The sequence below is a fragment of the Cyprinus carpio genome, chromosome B10, assembly GCF_018340385.1.
Source record: "Cyprinus carpio isolate SPL01 chromosome B10, ASM1834038v1, whole genome shotgun sequence".
Taxonomy (NCBI): domain Eukaryota; kingdom Metazoa; phylum Chordata; class Actinopteri; order Cypriniformes; family Cyprinidae; genus Cyprinus; species Cyprinus carpio.
The window spans coordinates 21,639,442-21,662,409 of NC_056606.1; the positions used below are offsets into that span (position 1 = coordinate 21,639,442).

The 22,968-nt window shown below is 34.0% G+C and overlaps 1 protein-coding gene across 1 annotated transcript in view; it reads right to left on the reverse strand.

Annotated features, from left to right (window-relative positions):
• Window positions 1-22,968, reverse strand: part of LOC109097535 (tetratricopeptide repeat protein 28-like) — a 270,646-nt gene that overhangs the window by 18,283 nt on the left and 229,395 nt on the right. Inside the window, 4 exon segments of the mRNA XM_042733263.1 lie at window positions 5,268-5,445; window positions 9,576-9,794; window positions 10,960-11,089; window positions 17,010-17,119. Coding sequence (XP_042589197.1) covers window positions 5,268-5,445; window positions 9,576-9,794; window positions 10,960-11,089; window positions 17,010-17,119 — 637 coding nt within the window.

Sequence of the window (22,968 nt, forward strand, 5' to 3'; positions counted from 1 at the left end):
TGGATGCGGCCGCGGGTGGATCTATTTGGGAAGCGTTCATTGGAAATGAAGATGGCTCAGATGTGGAGACAGCACAGTGGGCCTTGTGTGGCAGGCAGAGATATGCTAGGATGCTCTGAAAGGAAAACCTTCCTATAGTGAGCGACTCTCTAACCTGATCAGGTAGGTTAACGAAGGTTGTTCACACTGGGTCTGAGTTTGATTATGCCTCTGGAGTAACCGTGAGCGCAGGCGGAAGCTGTTTACCAGCCGACTAAAATTGAACATGCTGTCTGCAGTGGATGCATTAGAAAGCTGTTTCTGCTTAGACGAGCAGCAATAAGAATGCATTAGTCTATAATATGCAAATTATAAATCATCAACATAAGTTTATTTACGCAAATTAGGCTGAATTGGTTTATGAACCATAACTCAAACCACAGCTTATATGACAAGCAAACAAACTCAAATGGACCTAGGAAAGCACTAGACACTGCGGTGTGAAATGCCCTAATTAGTGGTGTTTACTAGGTCATCTATCATTGTTACTACCGCTCATACTGAGGGTTAGTGATATGATCAAACTCTCAACCATATCCATCGTTAATGTGCAAGTCATCCTGTACCACTTGTGCCATTCCTCAAATCATGTGTCTTGTTGAAGAAAGGATAATAGGGTTTACAATTTTCACCTGCTGGATGGTGAAACAGGCAAATTACTTCATATTTCACATTGTGAATTAACTCTTTCCTCGCCATTGACGAGTTATCTCATCATTTAGAAGACATCGCTTCCCCGCCATTGACGGGTTTTAAGGCTTTTTTGTGTTTTCACTGTTATACACTCGGGGGCACTATTACACATCTTCTGAATGAGTACAAAACCTCCTGAACAAAAACACACATGAACAGGACGGAGATACGAGCAATTTCTTATGTAAACAGATGCATATGATAAATAATGCGATCATAAGCAATAGACAGCATATAAATGAAAACTGCATAATGTTATGTGGTAAGGTGGTGGTCCAGTAAGTGGTATATGTCTGTGCAAGCTTTGGAGGTGTTGATGGAAGCGATTTACTGGATTTATACTTTGATAATCGTACTGAATATTATATCCAGATGTAGTTATTGCTGAAAATGTTATTTTCTCGCCTTTTTTGCTCAAAATGATACATTTTTATGAAACCTACCTATATTCAAGTGTTGATAAAAAAAAAGAAAGCTTTAAGCTAGAATATAAACACTTTTAGTTTAAAAGCAGAGGTTTTGATCTTTATTTTGGTGTGTATTGTATATTCAAATATTCGTACAGCAAAATATACTGTAGGCCAAATCAGTGAAAATCATTTTGAGATACTTCATGTGGCAACTTTTTTTCAAAAATGCTGGCAGGGAAAGAGTAAATAATGTCAAAATATGACTTTATATATCTTGAAATATGACTTCACCTCCTTTAGAGTTCCTTTCATAAATTAGGTCTTAATATATCTCATAATATTATTATACAGTATATTACATAATGTTACTATATATATCTCACATGACTTCATATCACATTATGGCTTATTTCTTAAAGTGACTTTATATGTCTCATAATGTTACAATATATCTTACAATGATTCCCAATAACTTAATATATCTCATAAAATTTTATACCTTAAATATATTACTTTATATCTCAGATTATGACTATATATCAAAATGTGACTATGTATCTAATTATATATGTGACCCTGGACCACAAAAGTAGTCTTAAGTCGCTAGGGTTTGTAGCAATAGCCAAAAATACATTGTACTGGTCAAAACTACCAATTTTTCTTTTATGACAAAAATCATTAGGTTATTAAGATATTTTGTAAATTTCCTACTGTAAATATGTCAAAACGTCATTTTTTAATCAGTAATATGCATCGCTAAGACCTTCATTTGAATAAGAACTATATTCAGACAGCTTTAAAGGCAATTTTCTTAATTTTTTGTTTTTTTTTCACCATTATATTTTATTTTTTGGAATAGTTTTATATTGGTATGTGGTTTATTTATGCTGATTTTTATTTATTTCACAATATGGCACAATTAGTTATCTTAACATAGGACTATATATATATATATATATATATATATATATATATATAGTGTTGTCAAAAGACCCCGGTACTTTCGGTACCAAGTCGGTACTATACAAAAAAATGAAAATGTCACTGTACCAGGTTTTTTAAGTACGCGGTGGTACCGACTATCCGGTCAACCCGATTCTTGACGCATACAGCGATATGATTTCCACGAAGCAGAAAATGCGGACAGAATCTCAAAATCCAGTCATGAAAATGAAACTTACATTTTAACATGGACAGTCACGGAATTTGTCAAAGTTAGCATAAATTAATCATATCAAATCTCCATATGGACCAGTATCTGTAAATGTTAAAACTTACATTTTAACATGGACAGTCACGGAATTTGTCAAAGTTAGCATAAAAATGGCAATACGTGCGGTTTTGTTTACTACAGATACTGATGCGCGTGATGCTTGCAGTAATTTCAGCATCTGCGGTCTCAATGAGGACGTAAATACATAAACAACATCACCAGAACTGTTGAACAAATAGATTTTTCCAAAAGGCTTCGAGTTGGTCTATGGCGCAGTCTATTTTCAGCTCCTTAAAATAGCAATGCGCCAGAACACAACCTCTTTTTTAGACCAGCACGCCCATGGGCGCACAAATGGGCGCAAATGCATTTGCTAATTAAACGACGTGGCGCTGGACGGGAAAATGTGAATGGTGCCGGACTGAAAATAGCAAACACACTTGCGCTTCGCCTTGCGTCGCATTGCACCGGGTGTATGATAGGGCCCAATATGACCATTTATCTCATAATATTACTATATATCTCACAATATGACTTGAATTATGACTTTATATATCTCAAAATATGACATCTTTTTATATCACACTGTGACTTAATAGCTTCAAATATGACTCTATATATATCTGTATGACTATATATCTTCCAAAATGACTACATTTTTTGTATTAAACCTTATCTCATAATCAATTTTCTACTCAGAGATGAAAACAGGCTATCATATCCAATATATCTAGAGACCAGAATATAACACTTGGGCATGGGTTCATTTGCACATAGCAACTATAAAGTAACGTCATGGCAACCACCCTTCATGGCGGTGGGTTTTGCATGGGCAAACACCAGTCACATGAACAATCGGTGCATTAATCAAAGAGCTATACTAATGAATCTCATGAGCAACACTACAGTCAACACACGGATCCGTCTTAACTAAAGGGTGCAAGAGGTCTTGCTAAACGAGCCATAATCGCTCATATTGCAGCCGGTCGCGGGTATCACAATTCCTGTTCGTGCCTCTTTCTTTCTGCACAATGAATGGGGTCTTCAAAGGTGGCATATTGCACCCAACCAAGTGGAAAAGATTGCTCGCAGCCCCTCAGTCAAGCGCTAAATTATCCTTTAATGGGCAGGGATGAGTGCAGAGCTCGCTGGGAAAAGCCATCACACCTCTAGTGACTAATGCGCTGGCACCGGCGGCTTTCCACGAGCGTACAATAATGCCCTTTGTTTCAGGCTGCTGCTTAATTCACACCAAGAGCTTCTGACGTTCTGCCGTCCTTCTCTCTGCATTCTGCTCCTCCAAACCTGCCAGCGTCTTCACCTAATTGCATGTCAGAGTGAACTCAACACCAGCACTGCTTCCTCCATGCGAGAGGTGAGTAACTCCTCAGCTGCCACCTGGTTAGCGCCACAGAGCCAGAGATCAGTGCGCTGTGGCCTCCAGCCCTGCTGCGGCGTTTGACAGCATCGGTGAGCACTGAGATGTGCTTCCTGCAGGGCATGAACGCGCACACATGCACACTCCACCCTGCTGCACTCGAGGACCGCATCCATCAGGGTATATTTAGGAGGATGCAGACATTCACACTAACACGAGCACAGCAGCGCTCTGCGGCACTTCTACTGTAATATTTTATTGGGAAAAGCATATTCTTCAATCTTGCTTTTCAACATACCCGTCCATATTTTATAAAACCATAAAACAAACAGAAACTGGGAGATTTAACAAGATGCTGCTTAGTTTGTTTACTTTATTTTACAAAACTAAGACGATCAAAGGGTGTAACATGATTTTGTTCAGTGTTTTGGGAAAATATATTTGCAAAGTTTAAACATTACTAAAACTATCTCGTAATATCTATCATAACAAATACAGCACTATTTTGTAAATATTTTTTAGTAACCTAGCAACACCCTAGAAACCACTTAGCAACAGCCTAACAAACAGTAAGAACACCATAGCAACCCCCTAGCAATGCTCTAACATTCAGTGCACCCTTGAAATTACCTAGCAACACCCTAACAAACACTAGGAACACCATAGCAACCAACTAGCAACGCTCTAACATCCAGTACACTCTTGAAATCACCTAGCAACACCCTAACACACACTAGGAACACCATAGCAACCAACTAGCAATGTTCTAACATCCAGCACACCCGTGAAAATCACCTAGCAACACCCTAACAAACACTAGGAACACCATAGCAACCAACTAGCAATGTTCTAACATCCAGCACACCCGTGAAATCACCTAGCAACAACCTAACAAACACTAGGAACACCATAGCAACCAACTAGCAATGTTCTAACATCCAGCAAACCCGTGAAATCACCTAGCAACAACCTAACAAACATTAAGAACACCCTAGAAACCACCTAGCAACACTGTTACATTATTACACCCTGTCAAACATCCATAAATCCTTAGCAACCTCTTAGCAATGCCCAAACACATATCTAGCAAACCTTAGCAACCACCTAGTGACACCCTAACAAACATCTAGTACAGGCTAGCAACACCTATTGATTGTACATAAAGAAATATCATTCATTTGGCTGGAACTTATCATCCAGTACACCCTAGCAGCCACCTAATGAAGGCTTAACAAACATCTAGTACACCCTAGCAACCACCAAGCAACACCCTAACATCCAGTACACCCTAGCAACAACCTAGCAAAGCCCAGAACACCTTAGCAACAACCAAGTAATAGCCTTTATTACATCACCAGATTACATCAGTTGAGAAACTCCTTTTAAACTGTAAATAACAGTCAGAAATGATTTATATGTATTTAATAAATGAATGGAATATAAAGTGGAACATAAAAGGTGAACTGACAACAGAATTTAGTTGCGGTGTGTGTGTAATCATGTTGTATGCAGGCTGTGTGATTGAAGCATTCACCTGCTGTAGTATGAATCCACTCCCAGAGCTTCCCGCGCGTTACTGATGTGCTGCTCCAGAGACGAGCCTCCACAGCTGCCACCCGCGGGCACAGAGCCACCACCGCCCTCCTGGAAGTCTGATGTACCACCATCCGACGCACCCTCGCCCAGATACACCTCATGAAACTTCAGGATACCTGTGAGACGGAGAGCAGAGCTCATGCTGATTTGCACAAAGGTGAAATCTGAAAGATAATGGTGATTAATGGTGAATACTGCTTCTGGTGATGTTTTATAAAAGCAGTGCACTATAAGAGCTTTGTGGTTTCACAAATGGTAAAGTAGTTCAATCTTTAAATGATCAAACTTAAAGGTCAGGTGTAAGACAATCATCCAGCAGAGTTCAGATCAGACCGAATGCTCTTAAACTCCTGAGAGCGTCAGTGGTTCAGACATAACGCACATGCTTTGCGTAATAATGAAGTTAGAATAACGTATAGAGCCACACAAGAGTCACGAGCAAGGTCAGCGCTCTCCTGCGAGAGGCTGAAATGTAGTTAGGTGAATATTGTAAATGAGCAAAAGCACTCCCCGCTTTCAGACATACGTCTGTTTGATTGCTTGAGCTTGTCTTTCTGTTACAAAACGCCAATGTTGGAATAAATAAATGAGCTTCGAGTCCAGAGAGATGAAGATGTGTGCAGTCGTGTGTGTGTGCATGTCCAGGTATCTCAGTATACTAAAACTAAGATGGAAATTATTGATTTCAAAATATTTTCAAAACTGACACAAGTCAGACACTTTTATAAAAAAATAAAAAAATAAATAATCTAAAACTAAAAGTATGTTGCATAAATATATATACAAAAATACATAATAAATAAATACAAATAAATAAATAAATAAAATCAGAATTGTTGGCTTAATATTTAGCTTAAAGATAACTATGAAAAAAATACATTTAAAATATAAAATAATATAATATAATAAAATGTAATAAAATCAAACACACACACACACACACACACACACACACACACACACTTTTTGCCATATTATTATATATTTAAAACAATAAAATAAAATCAATAAAATGTAAATGTATTATAAACTTTTATTAAAAATTAAAATAATTCTTTATGAATATAAAATGGAAAAATGTTACATGTACATACATACATACATAAACCTTAAACAAAAAATACATCACAAATATAAAAAATATATTTAAATATAAAAAAAGCTATATTCTTTCTGAATATACCATAATATAATTAGATATATGCATGTCCGTAAAAAAAAAAAAAAGCTGAACTGAAATTTAAATATGTATTAAAATAAAACAGCATTAAAATAAAAACTGCAAACCGGTAACACCCGGTTGTGTTTTAGGTGTGTGTTTTAGGTGTGTGTGGTTGTGAGGGGTGGGATTACAGAGGCAGGTGGTACTGCCGCTTTGCATTAATTCACAGCTTTTTACCAGCTTCACCAAACAGCAGGCGGCACAATGAAGCCGCGGGGAACAGAAGGTGTGAGGAATACGACAGCGACAAACACTCCGATCAACTGAGCATGTGTGTGTGTGTGTGTGTGTGTGTGTTCCTGACATTGAAGCAACTCCAGATTTGAAATAATTGTTTATTTGTTGTAGTATATGGTTCAACCAAACTTTTTGAGTAAATGGCTTAAAATAGCTGACATCAACTTTTGATAGCTTTTAAAACAGTATATTTTTTAAATGAACTTCTACATAAGATTTAAAAAAAAATGAAAATAAATCGTACTCATCTGGTTTAGCTTGAGATGGTTTAATGCAATATATTAACACTTCTAGATGCACTTTGTCAAATGAAGTGCATAAAATGGTTCAGAAATGTACCTTTACAACATGAGAAAGGCATCAGTTTAGCAGATCAGTGTGTGTGTCTTATTGATCTGTTAGTGTAAATGTGTTGGTCTGTGTTCAAACAGACAGACAGAGTCTCAGCGTGTCTCCGGATCGGGCTCTGATGAACTGTTCAGATGTGTGCTGTGTCTGTCTGACACCTCCATCACCCCACACACACACACCACACACTACTGCAGTCTTTAATACCACAGCATTTGGCAAATTTTGGATAAATAAATCAAAAGCAGGCCTGTACAACTGATCAAATCGGTCAAAAAAATAAAAAAAATTAATATAACAATTAAAAGAACCAACACAGAATTTCTGAAAAATAAAACATTTCATAGTGCCCTATAATTATTCTTTTTAATTATTAAAATTAATTAAGCCATTAAAATAAATAAAAAAATTATAAGGCACTAAAAATGTTTATAAAAATAATAATTTCCATTATTTAGACATGGGTTTTTTTTATTAATAAAATTTAATTCCAAAATAGAATAATTAAATTTGACAAAAACTAAATTTTGAAAATAAAATAAATAAAAATAAAGATTTCATAGGGACCTAAAAAATTTTAATTTAATAAACATTTAATAAATTATCATTCAACTATTAAAGACATGCTTATTGTTTACTAAAATTTAACTGGGGAAAAAAGGACAAAAATTTAAAGTTAAAAAAAAATAAAAATAAGATTAGGGCCATAAAAAATTTACATTTATTAAGCATTTTTAAATAAATTATTGTTAAATTATGTAAGTTTTATCATTTTAATTAATTACACATGCTTTATGATTACTAAAATGTTATTGAAAAATGAAAAATTAAGTAAAAAGAAAAGAAAAAGAAAGAGAATCCTGAAGATTTTAAACAAGAAAAAAAATGAATTTGGGGAAAAAAATGAAAGATTTCATAGGACCCTAAAATATAATTTTTGTAACACTTTTAATGAATTGTTAAATATATATTTTTTTTATGATTTCTATTAATCAGACATATTAAAATATAATTTTTGTAACACTTTTAATGAATTGTTAAATATATATTTTTTTTATGATTTCTATTAATCCAGTTTACTTGTTTTACTGTTATTGTTTTTAAATTTACCATCCGTTTAGTTAGTTTTGCATTTAGTTTTTTTTGTATAGGGCAATTTAAAAAAGAAAAAAGAAAGCGATATAAACTCCAGTACACTTTAAATTAAAACTCCAGCACATCAGTATAGGGCGTGGCGATATGAGTATTTCTCCGTATTTTTTGGTTGATTTGCGGTGTATGGTAGCCTTTATATCTCAGTATTTTGTTTTTGGATTAAACAAATAAAATTAATGTAAGCATGTAGGCATATATTATGCGCAAAAAGGGTTAAAATCACATTACATTGTAACATTTTAACATTGCAATCTAAAAACAAAAATAATAATTTTAAAGCAGACGTTAAAGTTACTAAACTAAAAATGAAAATAATAAAAAGCACAGACTAATTGAGTAAAAAGGCTATTTTGATTGCCCCATTACACTTTACAGTTAGTGCTATCATACAAATACACTTACTTGTAGGTTTAAAATTCTACATATGTCACATTTATAGTTCAACTACAAATATTTCAGCAAAATGTATATTTTAGTCAGTGTTATTGCGCTATTATTTCACTGAGCTCTGTCTGTTTGGGGCGCATGCGCGGCAGCGCTCTTTCTAAAAGAAGTCTGTGGAGTTTAGTGGAGAATTGCTAAAACAAAAGCTCATGCACTTCTGGCAGAAAAATGGAAATATTTCCATGGCTTTTTTAAGATTTACAGATGGAGAATATACCTGTGAAATGTAAGTTACGCATTAAGGAAAACAGCGCATTTAGGATAAATTAAAATGTGAATTTCTTTAAACAGCGCATCTCTGTCAGCCTCACACATAGAGCATCTGATGGGGAGAGCGCGACCCGCATTGAACTGAAACTATCAACTATAGGGTACTAGGAGAGAAATAAAACACAGAAATGATTTAAATGCAAAACAAACAAACAAACAAAAAAACTATGATTGGTTGAACTCTTCATCTTTTTCTGTTGCTTGTTTTGAATGCTGCACGTGGACAGAGGCGTCAATAGATTTTTGCATAGTTTAGAGTGACAAATCGTACTTTGAGGTCAAAATGCATAGCCGCTACGCAAAATGCTTACAGGTTGACAGGTCTGCAATTAAAACAGAATAATGAATACAACACCAACAACAAAAACAGAATCCAGAAAAATGAAAAAGGAAAAAATCTGAATCTGGGAGAAAGAAAACATACTTCATAAGGCCCTTAATCCTCTTTTGTGATATTTCTTTAAGACCGTATATAGTATGCAGAATGTTACTTGGTCTTTGGACTTGTGCAAGGGCATGTAGGGAGTTCATTAATCAACCCTTTGTGAGGTTTGAACTGGAGTGTCTTACCGGAGCCGGGGGCCAGGAGCCAGCTGTACAGGTATCCTGCCGCCAGAGAGAAGTAGAGCACCAGCGCCCGCTGCCCGTTCACAGTGTCCAGGATGTGCTCCACCGTCACGGGCGTGTAAGGGTCAGAGTCCTGCTGGCCCGTCTGTCTCTCCACCAGCAGGTCAGCAAAGGCCCGAGTGCGTCCACGCTCCGCCACGGCCAGAGCTTCATCATGGTGACCTGAGCAGAGGTCAGCGGTCAGCGGTCAGCGGTCAGCGCTGGTCTTTCATAAGCCCATGAATACGTGCAAGCACTTCTAACTTTATTTCCAGAGGTCTTTGAGTGTTTAATGCATATGCAATGAACTGCAGGCCACAGAAAGCAGTGATTTCATGATTGTTCATTATAATGGCCAAAATAAACTTTATGTGCTCAACTGGTAGAGCGTTTCTTCATTTTGCTCTGTTCATCAAATAAAGCCATTATATAACTTCAGAAAACTAGCACAGGAGATGCTTTTATTGTGTTTTCATTATGCTTTCTGGATCTTGCCAGCCTTTGTATACATTTATTATATGGAGAAAAAAACACAGATCAATATATACACCACCATTCAAAAGTTTGGGTTAGTAAGATGTTTTCAGAAAGAAATGAATACTTTTTTTCAGCAAGAACACATTAAAATGCATAAACTTGACAGTAGAGACGTTATAATGTTATAAAATATTTATATTTCTAATAAATGTGATTCTTTTAATAATTTCTCTTTATCTAATTTGAATTTTTTTTAAATAATATCACATTTTTAGTTTTTTTACAAAAATATGCATATTAGAATGATTTCTGAAGGCTCGTGTGACACTGAAGACTGGAGTAATGATGCTGAAAATTCAGTTTACGTCACAGGAATAAATTACATTTTAAAATGCATTCATATAGAAAACAGCTCATTTTAATTATTTCACAATACAGCGTTGGTGAGCATAAGAGGCTGCTTTCAAAACATTAAATCTCACCGATCACAAACTTTTGAATGGTAGTGCATGTCATCTATTTATTGATTTACTGGCAAGTACACAGCAAAAACTCCTATTTTAAAGAGTATTTTTTATTTAAAAGTCCTTAAAAAACATCAACTTGCTTCAGAAGCAACATAATATATTTTTCACATTTCCACAAGTGAAAAATCAGTCAGTGCAGTAAAAACAAAATATTGGACTAGTTAACAAGTCCAAAACGACTTCATTATGAAGTCACATTTTGCAGTGTAGCCACATAACAAGCATCTGCTTGCTTTACTTTGCTGTACATTAATCCTTACATAGGCACACAGATAAGCTGTTCTGTGCTCCGAATGGATAATATATGATATAAACAGGAAGAAATAGGAGGAGAATATTTATACCGAGGCTGACAAGGACCCTCTGGAGAGCCTGGTACGAGGAGGTCTGCAGGTCGAACAGGGAGAGCTTGTAGTCGGTGCTGTGCTGCGCTTCATGACGAATGGTCTCGAACAGAGCCGACGCACGGTACAGCTGTGAGGCAAAAACAAGATTTTGTGAGTTACTCACACATGTGTTAATAATAAAAGCTCTGACCTGCCTTGCCACAGAAACACTGGCATGTGTGTTATCACGCTACGGAGAAACATGACGCCTCATGAGAGCAGTGCATTTGAATGCAGCGCTCAGACGCAGACAGCAGAGGGTAGCAGACCTCCACACCTAAAACACACCAGTTTCTTTCTTTTCTTGTTGCCTTTAATCACATCACAGCAAGTCGAGATGAAACACTTATCTGTCACACGAGCCTGTGAGCAACATGAAACCAATCTAAGCACATGAACGTCTCCACAGCTGAGTTTGCAGTGGAAATAAATGAAGTCTGAATCACAGAGACTGCAAGTCGGTCTGGTTCTCGTTTAGCGATCGAAAGTGCGAGTTTGTGTGTGGTGTGAGTGATGTGGTATTTCTGGCTAATGATAACCTCTCGTTCACAGCGGCGGAGGGAAAGACAGCGTCTGTCTGTGACGCTGCCACCACATGTCTGTCAGGGAGAAAACCAGCGTGCAGCGTTGACGTACGGCTTGAGAACAAACAAAAGTAGCGATGCTAAAACTCTACAAATACTGTAGGTATGAGCTACAAAATGGTGTGTTTTTCATCACATTGTGTTGCACATGCAATAATTAAATGCACTCTTTCCTCTTAACTTGTTTTAAGATGATTAATTCATTTTCAGCTGGTTGATTCGCTAGCATGGTTTATGTACAGTAAATATAGATTCATATATGATTTACAGATCAAATATAGGAGTTAATGGTTAAACAATTCACTATTCACTTATAAAATAAATGATAAATAAATATATACTGTATATATGATATACTAATCAAATAAACAATAAATAAACCAAACATGATTCACTAATCAAATAAATGATTCAATAAATTATATATCTGATTTACAGATTAAATACGTGATTCAATCATTAAATAAATGATTCACTGATCATATAAATGATTCACTATTCAAATAAACAATACATAAACTAAATATATGATTCATTAATCAAATAAATGATTAAATAAATGAAATATGATTTTCTATATTTCAGATCAAATACATGATTCAATGATTAACAATTGACTGATCAAATAAATTATTCACTGATGATATAAATGACTCACTTATCAAAATTCACATATCAAATATATAATTTACAGATCAAATATATGATTTAATGATTAAATAAATGATTTACTGGACAAAAAAATGTCAACAATCAACAATGCCTTCTTTTTTAATCAAAATATTTAGCAAATGCTTGTGTTTTCCATTAAATGATTGTGTTTTCTAGATTTTAAGTTAATGCAGTCACTGGAATTTAAATGCCGCTATGCCAGAAAAACACTATTTACTGCAGAATTAAACCACAACAGCTAATAGTTATACATTAATCAAGATATTTTCCCATTAAATAGCTCAGTGTAGTTCTAGCAAGCAATTTTAAATTTGTTTTCCCATAAAATATGTAAATATTCCTAAAGCAACAGAAATTAACTCCACAAGCAAACATACAAGCTTAAAATAGCATAAAAGTAATAACTTGTTTTAATAAAATATATCTACAAATTATTTTTCTTTTCTTACACCCCACTGGCAAATATTTGCTTCTTGTTTTACGCACAAATCCATTTAAATTTAGTGAGGTTAAATTTAATTACACTAAAGGAAAACGCATTTAGAAAGAAATATTAATATTAATATCTTATGCAAACTGCGAAAAGCAAACGTGTCTTGTTTAAAGAATATTTATATATATTTTCTGCTAAACTAGTCATAAATACTGTTGAATTTGTTGGACTGTAGTTGTCAAGCTGTCCTGCTTGTAGTCTAGCGCCCCCAGTGCTGCCTGATGTTGCATGTGTGAGTATTTATGTGTTTTCGAGATGTGTTTGTGTGTGTGTGTCCGAGCACGTGTGTGTGTGTGTGTGTGTGTGTGTGTGGCGTGGAATGCAGCATTTCTCAGGGGTTCGGCTGCAGAGAGCCCTTCATCAGCATACAGCACGGCCAGCCTGCAATCAATTAAGAGCGGAATGCATCAGCACACACACACACACACACTCCATCTGCAATCTGCAGCGCTCCAGAACTGTCTATACATCACACACACACACACAAACACACCAAACTGAGTCACCAGGGAGGAAAGCCATGAAAAGCTACTATTACTACACTCACAACACACACACACACACACACACACACACAAACACATTCTGTACTATCAGCTGACTCGGGTTTCTTTTCATTTTCTCCACTATATGGCCTGAAACACTCTGTGAACGCAAACACAAATGCAGATTCACAAGAGTGTGTACATACTTAAAGCTTTAGTGTGTCATTTGGAAGTTAAAGTAATAGTTTGACCAAAAATGAGCATTTGCTGACATCCTCACGCCCACAGACGATGTAGATGAGTTTGTTTCTTCTTCAGAACAAATTTCGAGAAATGTAGCATTACATCACTTGCTCACCGATTGATGCTCTGCAGTGAATGGGTGCCGTCAGAATGAGAGTCCAAACAGCTGATAAAAACATCACAATAATCCACAAGTAATCCACACCACTCCAATCCATCAGTTAATGTCTTGTGAAGACAAAAGCTGCGTGTTTGTAAAACAAGCCCATTATTAAGATGTTTTTAGCTGCAAACCATCACTTCCAGTCCTTTATCCATAATATTGCTTTCTTCAGTGAAAAAGTCAGCTTGCCTGAATCAAGAGAGAAATATTCACAGACCAAACACCATTTACAAGCAGTAATAGTCCAAAACAGCTCCAAACAAAAATGCTGATGTGAGAGGACAACAGGAGATGGATTTGTTTTTTTTAGTGGAATCATCAATTCTGTGGATTATGAACTCCTATTTTAGCCAGAAGCAACAGTTTAACATTAAAAACTTCTTGATTGATTTGTTTCTTCCAAACACGCAGCTTTTGGCTTCAGAAGACGTTAACTGATGGACTGGAGTGGTGTAGATTATTGTGATGTTTTTATCAGCTGTTTGGACTCTCATTCTGACGGCACCCATTCACTGCAGAGGATCCATTGGTGATATTTCTCCAAATCTGATGAAGAAACAAACTCATCTACATCTTGGATGACCTGAAGATCTATGTAGATGTATGTAGAGACAACACAGTAAAAAAAAAAAAAAAACTGAAAATACTTTAACAACAACCTAGCAACCATTTAAAACAGCCTAGCACTGTGGCATTGAGTTCTGCATTTGCAAACATCACTCACATTTGTACACTTTTTCCAGTTACTGAGCCAAGAGAAAGAATTGAAAACATTTTTTGGTGGTGCAAAGGAAAAATGTCGCAAAAGTGATGTTTCCTTGTGAGATCTGGACATCTGGATGTCTTACAAAAAGCGGCACCCATCCGAACGTCTCTGATATGATCGTGTAGCACGTGGCGTGTTTGTTTGATTGACAGCTGCCGCCAGAGGCACGTGAGACTCCAGTCTGACAGTTTCTCGCTCTTTCAGACTGAACTAAAGCACGTCCCTCCTCGTTGGTATAGATGGCTAATTGTGAATAATTGATGTGAGTTGCTGTACGATGATCTAAACACATTATCCTCTAATCTTCCGTCTCCCTGTAGACGTTCGGCACATATGTGATCAACATCCTTTGCCGGAGACCCGAGAGGTGAGTCTCTCTGTGTTTTTTAGAGGGGGAGGAGAAATATATAGAGTTTTTCTCCAGAGGGGGATGTTGTGATGTGTTATGAGAGGAGGATTATAGAGAGGTGTATTATGTGTGTCAATATGTGAGGACGACGACCTCCAGAAATCATAAAGAAATCAAATAAAATCTGTCACTTTGAGCTCAAAAATAATCTCAGGGGTTCAGTACACCTCAGGCTGGTTTTATGCTATTGATTGAAACGTTCAGTCCACAAAGCAAGCCTAAAATATTTCAGGAAAACAAACAGCGATGTCTAATTCAGATCAGAAATACACTTTTTATTACTGCTCGATGTTTGCAGACAGAATTTTTTTTTTTATACTTTTATGAGCATGTTTATTTTTTTCTTGTATATTTTCCATCAGAAACAAAAAACATTTTATATAAGTTTATCTATGAGGCATCAAATACAGATTTATGGGCTTTTAAAGAGTTAAATGTTTTCAATAATCTACCACTGTCCTTTTCATTTAGAGCTAGATAATTAAAATATTAAAATAGACTAGAATAAATAAATATCCAACACTTATTATATATTTACTTCCGTTCAAAATTTTGGGCTCGGTACGATTTTTGTAGGTTTTTGAAAAAAGTATCTTCTGCTCACCAAGGCTGCATTTATTTGATCAAAAATACAGTAATATTGTGAAATATTATTACAATTTAAAATAACTGTTTTCTATGTGAATATAATGTTAAAATGTAAATTATTTCTGTGATCAGTAATTTATGTTTTTTCTGTGTTATTAATCTGGTTTTTAGTGTTAATTGATCCTTTATTAATTGTTATATGTTTATTGATTTGCCGCTCAAGAAATCTTGAAATCTTTGCTAAATAAAAGTTTTAATTTCTTTAATAATAGAAAACATCTTACTAACCGCAGTGGTATTAAACAATTGCATATATATCAAAACTTATGTCTATATCATTTTTTTAAACATTTTTATTTAAGTTTTGGTTTTAGTTATTTGAGTACATTAATCTAAACTAAATTCAAATGAAAAAAAATATTTATCTGGTAGCTAATTGAAATTAAATAGTAATAATAAAATGTATATTTATTTTATTAATACTAATTAAATTAATACAATTGATTTTATTAAAACTTTTTAAAAAATAATATAATATAATATAATATAATATACTATAAATAATAATATAAATATAATATAATATAATAAATATAATATAATATAATAACTCAATATAATTAGTGCTGGTCAAATGATTAATCGTGATTCAATTGCGATCCTCATATATATATATATATCTATATATATATATATATCTATATATAATACACACACATACAGTATATATTTTGAAAATATTTAAATGTATATAGATTTATATTCTTATATTTTATATTATATATTTAATATATAAATATAAAATTTTCTTAAATATATACATGCATGGGTTTGTATTTATATGTACATAATAAATATACACAGTATACACACATATATTATGTAAACAAAAACTTTTATTTTGGATGCAATTAATCGCCAGTTAATCGTTTGACAGTTTACAATGTAATATAATATAATATAATATAATATAATATAATATAATATAATATAATATAATATAATATAATATAATATAATATAATATAATATAATATAATATAATATATCAGTTACTTTAGTACATACATTTAAACTAAATGAGAAATATACATCGGACATTTTAAACATTACAATAAAAATATAATAAAAATATAATTTTTTAAAATATTTCATTTCAGTTAAAGTTTATTTCATTAAAGTTTTTTATGCTTTTAGCTGTAGATTTAGTTAACTTTCAGTGGTGCGGAGCAGTGATTCCTCAAACAAACCCTGAGCTGGAGTGTTTGCTGATGACGAGGGTCTGGTTTGGGCTGACAGGCCTGAATCAATTAGGGCCTAAATGCAGAGGGTGTGTGTTTGTGCAGCTCGCCTCCCTGAACAGCAGATTCAGCCTCTTTGTTTGCTTCACAGAATGATGAAGTCACAAGTGAAGAGTCCGACGGTGATGACAAGTCCGCAAACATCCAAAACACACACACACACACATGCATCCACCTACAGGCGCATCATTAGAAGAAGCAGAGACAGTGGATCTCTGTCAAGAAGAGCGTTCATGAGCATCCTGTGCATCTGTGCAGAGACTGCAGGAAATTGGCTGTGTGTGTGTGTGTGAGTGGACAGTACCTGGTGCTGGGATTCCTCCAGATTGCCGCTGGCCCACAGCGAGAGCCCCAGACGGTGTCGGATCTTGGCCTCATCCTCCCGACGGCCCAGCTGCTCCGCTAGACGCAGACCTGAGACACAAAACACACAGAAACATGCTTTGCTGGAAGAGTTTTCAATTAATACTTCACATGAAAATGACCTTTTATTGATCTACTCCACTTGTTTTAATACATCAAAATCTGAGTTTTATAGCTTTAAGTTTATGTTTCTTCACTTTGAGGCAATATAGGTCTCAAATATAGTTTGTTTTAATTTCTTTTTTATATAAATAAAATAATTAATTTATTTTATTATGTTGTTTCCTTTCTGTCAAATGGACCAAAATACTGATTCTGCATAGTAAAAATGATTTGTCAAATTTATAATGTAAACAAAAATTACAGGAGTAGGTTTTACAAGATAATACTACTTCAGTCTTTCTACAGTTCATGCTTCATTCAATGACCAGTACTTATGTGCACTAGAGTGTTACTTTAGTATTATTCATATACTATACTATTATATTATTTATTATTATTTTGAACCTTTTTATATATTCAGTTCCATTTTTATTTCATTTGTAAGTTTTAGAAATTTGGTTTTATGCTTTTGTTATTTTTATTATTTTTTTTTTATTTAGCTTTAATTGATTTATTTTTTTATAAAATTGTTATTATATATTATTTATTGCTATTTTGAAACTTTTATCTATATTCAGTTCATTTTCTATTTCCTTTTTTAAGTTTTAGCAATTTTGTTATAAGCCATTGTCATTTTCATAATGTTTTTGTTTAATTTATTTTTGTTATGAGACAAAAACTCATACAGGAGCATTTTCGCCTCAACACTGTTTCTTGAATTATAAGGCATAACTGAATTAATGGAGTTGTTGCCCTGCTTCATATTTGTCAACAGTCAACTGTATGAATTATAACATGATGTACATGATGTCTTGAGGCGGGGCCAGTGCATTAACATATTTTAATCACGTTATTTTTTCAGAACTAATCAATTATTTGAATGTGTTAAACTGACAGCCCTAGTTTTTACATAATATTTTTATTTAATTTAAAAGTTTTAGTATTAGTTTTAGTTCATTTTAACAACACTGATTTGACAAAAATTGTCATAAAAATGCCATTAAAGTAGTTGATTAATCAAACATACTGTGTTTGGTAACAAAACACGCTTGAATATACTGTATATGAACACAAATGACATTTGAGATTTCCAGAGAATAACAATTTACATTTTTGTCTTTTTTTCCCTTTTGGTCTTTTTTTAGTGAAAACACATTTTAATTTTACTCTACTAAACTACTGTTCAAAAGGTTGGGGTCAGACATTTTTTGAAAGAAGTTAATACTTTCATTCAGTGAGGATGCATTAAATTGTTCAAAAGTGGCAGTACGCACTTTTATAATGTTACAAAAGTTTTCAAATAAATGCTGCTCTTTTGAGCTTTCTATTCATCAAAGACTCCTAGAAAATGAATCATGGTTTCTACAAAAATATTAAGCCATACATTTGTTCAACTGGGAATAAATTACAGTTTTAAAATATATTGTATTCTTTGATTTCTTCTCGTTGCTCTGGATGAAAGAAAATCATATGGGTTTGCAACGACATGAATTTTTTTGGCTGAACTACTCCTTTAATAAAAGCATAATCAAAACTCTCAGCACTTTAAAGCCAGAAGTGGTTAAAATCGGTTGAAAGCAGCTCTAGTATGTCTTGTATTTAAATTCATATTTGCAGCTCTCTGAAATTAATCATCCTAAAATAACATTCCCTTGTCTTTTCTTCCTCGTTTCTCTTCATTCTCTCTGTTTTCATGTTTTTCATCATCAATCTTTGACACGGCTGTTGGGACGCTCTGGTATTTAGGTCTCATCAGGCACTGATCTAAAGAAAAGCCTCAGAAATGATTTTTCTCATTCAACACAGACTTTAATCACCGTTTCAATCCCACTTTGATTCCTCTGTCTCAGTGAAGTTCAAACTCAAAACAAAAGAAACGTACGGTAAAACACACCATCTACACGACCGCACTATGACACATCGGTCTGAATTATACATGCATACATATGAGAGCATGTCTTTAATTGGTAAACAGTGTTATTTTACACTAGTACGACCTTAATCTTTGTAAACGACGCTCTTATTATTTCTGACAGGAAGTAGTATGTAGTATGCACTCTTCTGGCATTCAGATAATGAAATAATCAAAGGTGGTGTTGTGAATATTGTTTTGTTGTGTATTATGATTATTTTGTTGTATATTATAGGAGATGACTGTAAGCACACAGAAGATTTGCATCCTGTACGCAGAATACATACTACATACTGCAGCAACAGTAGAAACAGTAAGTTATTCGAAATGTAATTTATGTGAAATACTGTATCCTACAGTGTGATAAATGGATGGCAATATCAACTGTGAGTTTATTGGCTCATTATTTCATTAGACTGCCAAAAGTTGCATTTGACTGATTAAAAAAGTGCAATAACTTTTTATATCTGAGATGATCACTGCATGCTATATACTATGTTTCACATACTAGGGCTCACTCATGAAACGCAAGTTGCAAACTTCTGTGGAAATTATTTGTATAACCAAAGTGTCACACTGAATTGAATGCAACAACCATTTAATAAATGTTTTACAAATAAAAATGTGTGTAGCAAAAGAAAAAGAAAATAAAAATAAAGAAAATACATCTAAATATATCAATGAAGTAAACAGAAATCTAAAATAAGAAATGTGCAGGAACAAAAACAAACAGATATGTAAAATAAAATATATGTAAAAATAAAATAATGAAATAAAAATAAATATCAAATAAAAAATATGTATACACAAATATTTTTTTAAATGTATGTATAAATATATAAAAAAAACAGAAATGTAAAACAAACATATATAGATACAAATGGAAATGTACAAAAATATGTTAATTGTAAATGTTAATTGCAAAAATAAAAATAGCTTTTGTTGAGTCCCACCCATCTATCTGTCTGCAATAATTTTTTTATTCTGTTTTTACAAATAGAAATATATGTGCAGCAACAATACAATAAAATAAATGCAAATGAAAACAATAAAAAGAAATATAAAACAAAAATAAAATAAAATAAATAAAAATGTGTGTATATAGTTCATTTATTAAACTCTAGATGGCACATGCTGACGGGTTGATAATGTAACTGATGATATTCGAAAAGTTAAACGACTTGGCACAAGCTGATTGGTTCATGCTGCATATGCAGCCAATGAGCTTACTGCCTTGCATGTATGTCTGGCTAGCATTCACATGATAATCCTGCAGCGCGCTTTCCTCCACCTTCCCCAGCTCCACCTGTATAGATCTGCTATGGACGGACGGACGGTCGGTATTAATTAATATATATGTAAAAGGTATGTATTAATTACAAATGTAAAAGAAATGTATAAATAAAATATGTTTATTTAAATGTTTATTAATATATTTTAATTTAAGTGGAATGTATAAATAGCAGAACCTGACATTCTAGCATTCATCGTCCCACACGTGTCCGTCTCTACACAACCCTAATCTCACAAACGCCAAACTGAAGTGAGAGCGAGAGCTTTCCTCTCGTCTGCCGCTTGCGCAGAGGCCACTTTCAGTTAATTGGCTGTCAGACGGAGGGACGCGGTGGCCTTTGGTGTAGATACTGCGAGACGGGATATACAACTCTCTGGCCTTTTCCCATTCTCTCGGCGCTCTCACAGCAGGGAAGCAGTGAGGTAATTGTCAAAGTCCTGGATGAAGGTGATTAGAGCATCGTCTGAGCGAATGGCCGCCCTTGAGCTGATCTGTTCCTGATGGCTTCCCAAAGTCATTTCAGAAAGACCAGTAACCAGTAATTCAACTACAAACCCTTCTAGTCTCGTCATGTACGGGTGAGCGCTCTCTCTATGAATACGCCTCAAATAGGATTATTATAGTGACATAAGGCTCGATTGATAACACGCTCCGGTTCAGAGTGGCACCAGAAGCCAAACAAATGAGCTGAATCTCAATGTCCTCTTGTGGGAGCAAAGCACCAGATGTCTCTCTGAGTGGGTAAACACGAGATTCAGAGCTTCAGAGGTTTAAATGTCACATTTAAACCTCAATAAACAACTTCACGACAACTTTAGTCATTTCATCCTCAACTGAACAAAGATATGAAAGTGGTATAAGGGTGAAGAAATCATATATTCAATTTTTTTCATGAGAGCTAAGTGCATTTATACATCTACATTGCAAAAAAAGATGAAAACTAAACAGGTAAACGAATCTCTACTTTACGTTTCCATTTAAGTTATGAATTTATGTTTGGAAGTACAGTATGGGGAGTTTTTTTTTTAAGGGGTCATATGATGTGATTTTTCCTTTCTCTTTGGAGTGATACAAGCTCTTGGCGCATAAAGAAGATCTGTAAAGTTGCAAAGACTAGTCTCCGATCCAGAGAGATATTCTTTATAAAAGTTAAAAGTCAACCACACCACCCTAAAACGGCTCGTTCTACACATCTCTACGTCACTATGTGGGAAGATTTGCATAATGCCGCCCAAATGTTCATGCAAAGAAAGAAGGCGTAAATTTTATTCTCTCTGTTGCCGCTGCTGCTATGTTGTGGAGTCGCTGTGTGTTTCATTGTGAAAGCGAAACTAATTTGTTAGGCCTTCTAAAAGAGGACACGACTAGAAATCAGTGGTTAAGTTGTATTTACAACACTGTTCCAGAACAGCTCAACCCAAATATTCAGTGCATTTTATGGAGAATGAGGACTGTTTCCTGAAACAGTAGCCTGCAATGTGTCTGTGGCACAACGGCTGTTTCTATAAAGTTGGGCAGTTCAAACTTTACAAGGACAGTCTGGTGCTTCTGACTCACAGCCTGTAAGTACATTTTTTATATTTAAATAATTTGCCAATGATGATTCAAATGTGAGTTTTGCGCAGGAGAGTAGGCTTGTTGTTTGTTGTTTCTCCGATCACAAATGCAGATATGGTTTTATGTTTTCGCAGCGTGATACGCAATGCAACACATAAAAAGACAGTATAAGTCATTATAATCAGTAATTATGTCCCCACTGGATGCAACAAATGCCTCGTTTGTAATGGGTTTTATTGGTTTTGTCTCGTCTATTGATGTCCGGATCGCAAACGAATCTTTCTATTTAACTGGATCTTCTTAAAAAAGAAGAGCCAAAAATGCTATACAAATACATTTAACTTGACAATGTAAATATATAAATATTATGTATTATATTTATATATAATCATATTTATAATATGTATAATATTAATATTTATAATAATAACAACAACAACAATAATAATAATAATAATATATGCGTGTCACATCAACAGCAATAAGATGACAATATCTAATCATTAATTGTTAATACTAATCATTTTAATTGAACTACTATTATTAATATAAAATCATTCTTTTCTTTTCTAATATATATGAAGTTTATATGAAATCCTATATTATAAAATATGTTTTTTTTTTTTATATAGTTTTTAATATATATTTTTTTTTTTTATATTTTTATTTTACTGATGTGTGGTCACAGGTTTACACATATACTTGTAATTTCAGAAAAATGTCAAACAAAACAAAAACAACAGCAATACAATAAAGGACAAAGATATCTAATCAAATATTATTAATACTAATATTTTCAATAAATTTTTTATTATTAAAATTAAAACGGTTCTTTTCTAAAAAAATTATACATAGCAAACCAAATTTCAACTAATTTGGTGCACATTTTGAACATTTTATTTGCATCCTGGTGTTTGTATCCAGTATTTTTTTTTTTTTTTTTTTTGCAATATCACACTTTTTGCATAAACATATGTGGATGGAAACCTGACTCAACTATGTATCATAGAGACTCTTTTGACTTGAGACTGTAAA